The sequence below is a fragment of the Chiloscyllium plagiosum genome, unplaced genomic scaffold (assembly GCF_037043375.1).
Source record: "Chiloscyllium plagiosum isolate Xiang-an unplaced genomic scaffold, Cpla_swu_hap1 HiC_scaffold_34, whole genome shotgun sequence".
NCBI lineage: Eukaryota > Metazoa > Chordata > Chondrichthyes > Orectolobiformes > Hemiscylliidae > Chiloscyllium > Chiloscyllium plagiosum.
The window spans coordinates 8,564,442-8,567,029 of NW_028270172.1; the positions used below are offsets into that span (position 1 = coordinate 8,564,442).

The following is a 2,588-nucleotide window of genomic DNA, read 5'->3' on the forward strand; positions in this document are numbered from 1 at the left end:
TAAAGTCTTTGTGAATAGATCAGCAGCACCAGCTAAAAGCAGAAGCCTTCCTTAAATATTTAACATACAGTGTTGTCAGTCAAGTTAGCCAAGCATGTGATAGGCTGAACTGCAGTGTAGGGGTGGAATGTTGCTTCCCACAGTTTTGTACGATTTGTTAAAATGTGAAAGGAATTCATTCGTTGCTAAATCTCCAGGCGAGGACACATAGATTTGCTGTTGTTTCCCTGACTCTGGCTGTTTTAAAGAAAGATTTGTCTCCTCTCTACCTACCGACACTGGAACAGGACAAAGAAAAGGAATCTTTTTGCAGCCTCCTGCAGGTGAACTCAATGGACGTGAACACATGCAAATCTAGGAAGGACTGATTAAAGATATTGTATGTAAAACGATGCGAGCCAGGGTAATTTAGCAATTTATTTGACAATTTCATGATGAGTTGGTTTCAGAAACTGCCTTCCTCATTTCAGAAGCAATTTCAAGACTATACAACCAATGAATGTACCTCAGTCTTGAGCTGGATTTCCGATGCTAAAATGCCAACGTGAACAGCGTTTACTTCTTTTGGAGACAAGGGATTGAGTCTGCCACAAGCATGAACTCCTCATCTTATAATCATTGGATACGGGAGACCCCTAACCTCAGAAACCAGAGTTTCCCAGGATTCACCAGCACCAATGCCTCACCCAGTAATGGTGCCTCCTCAGGCTGCTATGAGCAACTGTGGATCTCAACGGAGGTCTTCCTCACACTGGGCATCATCAGCCTCTTGGCCAACATTCTGGTCATCGCCGCCATCATCAAGAACAAGAACCTGCACTCGCCAATGTACTTTTTCATTTGCAGTTTGGCAGTGGCCGACATGTTGGTCAGCGTGTCCAACGCCTGGGAGACAATCTTCATCGCCATGTTGAAGAGTAGGCATTTTGTTGCTCGGGACAGCTTGATAAAGAGTATGGACAATGTGCTGGACTCCATGATCTGCACCTCTCTGCTCGCCTCCATTTGGAGCTTGCTGGCCATTGCCATCGACAGGTACATTACCATCTTCTACGCGCTGCGCTACCACAACATCATGACGGTGAGAAGGGCACTGGCGGTCATTGCTGGAATCTGGATGGCTTGTACAGTCTCGGGGATTCTGTTCATCGTCTACTCCGAGAGCACCACAGTTGTCATCTGTCTCATCACAATGTTCTTCACCATGCTCGCCCTCATGGTCTCACTCTACGTTCACATGTTCATGCTGGCACGCTTGCACGTCAAGCGGATTGCCGCTCTGCCTGGCAACGGTGCCATCCACCACATGGCAAACATGAAAGGGGCCATCACCCTCACCATCCTCCTCGGTGTCTTTGTCGTCTGTTGGGCTCCCTTCTTCCTGCACCTCATCCTCATAGTCTCCTGCCCCCGAAACCCGTACTGCCTCTGCTTCATGTCGCACTTCAACATGTACTTAATCCTTATCATGTGCAACTCAGTCATCGATCCTCTCATCTATGCTTTCCGCAGTCAGGAAATGCGGAAGACTTTCCAAGAAATAATTTGCTGCTACAGCCTGCATGGAATTTGTGACCTGACAAATAAGTATTGATATAACTAGAGGGAAAGCAGTCAGACCATCACAAGATGTTTTGTGCTGCATGACATCTCAGTAGAGGGAGGAAATAGTTCCTTGCTCCCTAAAGAAAGGTTGATGCTTTCCTCTGTACTTTACCATAGTTTCTTATTTCCTCCCCATGACTCGGTTATCTTCACTGAAAGTGTTGGTTGTTTCTTGGAGTTATCTTCATCTCTCATGCTTCATGTCAATGAGTATTCCTTGGATTTGAGCCTGGAGAGTGAGTATTAGGAGAAAATGTGATTGCTTTTGGATGGTAGGGGAAGCGAGGTGGGGGGGGGGCGCAAAGTCTCATGAGGCTCATGAGGTTTCATGTGCAACTGAAGCCCTTGTTTATCAGATATTACCATTTAGCAATCAGGAGGGAAAGAGGAGGCTGGTTTTAATCCCCCTAAATCTAGGACATTGAGGCTAATTGTAGCATTCCCTAACAGCCAAGCTCAGTCATTTCACTGTGGCTGACTGACCTTAGAATGGAATGATAGAGTTCGCAGAGTACAGAAGGAGGCCATTCTACCAGCCATGCTTTGACTAGCATTTTGCAAAAGTCATCCAATTTGGCCTCACACTTCAATTGTTTTCCCATAACCCTACAAATCGATTCTCATCAAGTACTTTTCCAATTGATTTCCCATTCCTTCCCTTCACTACCCTGCCAATGAATTTAAATCCTTGACCTCTGACCAAATCTAGAACCTTCTAGCTCAAAACAAGAAACTTCTTGATCAGCGTGGTGAGGCAGACATCTTTGAGTTCTGAGGGAGACCCAGATAAGAAGATTTGAAGGGGGAATAGAGCTGTCCCTCATTTGTCAGAAGCTGCACTGACTCCCCTCCCCTTGTTCCATCATTCAGTGAATGTATTTTGGCAATGTGTGTGTTCAGAAATGCTTTTAAAATATCATCGACAATGCATAATTCAAATGTTTTTCTTATTGCTATGAATATAGAAGCTGTTACTGAATTAA

The 2,588-nt window shown here is 45.1% G+C and overlaps 1 protein-coding gene across 1 annotated transcript; it reads left to right on the plus strand.

The window, feature by feature from the left end:
• The first annotated feature begins 253 nt into the window (after positions 1 to 253).
• Positions 254 to 1,827, plus strand: mc4r (melanocortin 4 receptor). The gene has a single exon (XM_043718980.2). It carries the CDS (start codon positions 596 to 598, stop codon positions 1,592 to 1,594), a length of 999 nt encoding a protein of 332 aa, XP_043574915.1. The 5' UTR covers positions 254 to 595; the 3' UTR covers positions 1,595 to 1,827.
• Positions 1,828 to 2,588: the final 761 nt, after the last annotated feature.

Coding starts and splice junctions, on each gene's coding strand:
- mc4r (XM_043718980.2), top strand. CDS start 596: ATGAACTCCTCATCTTATAATCATTGGATACGGGAGACCCCTAACCTC.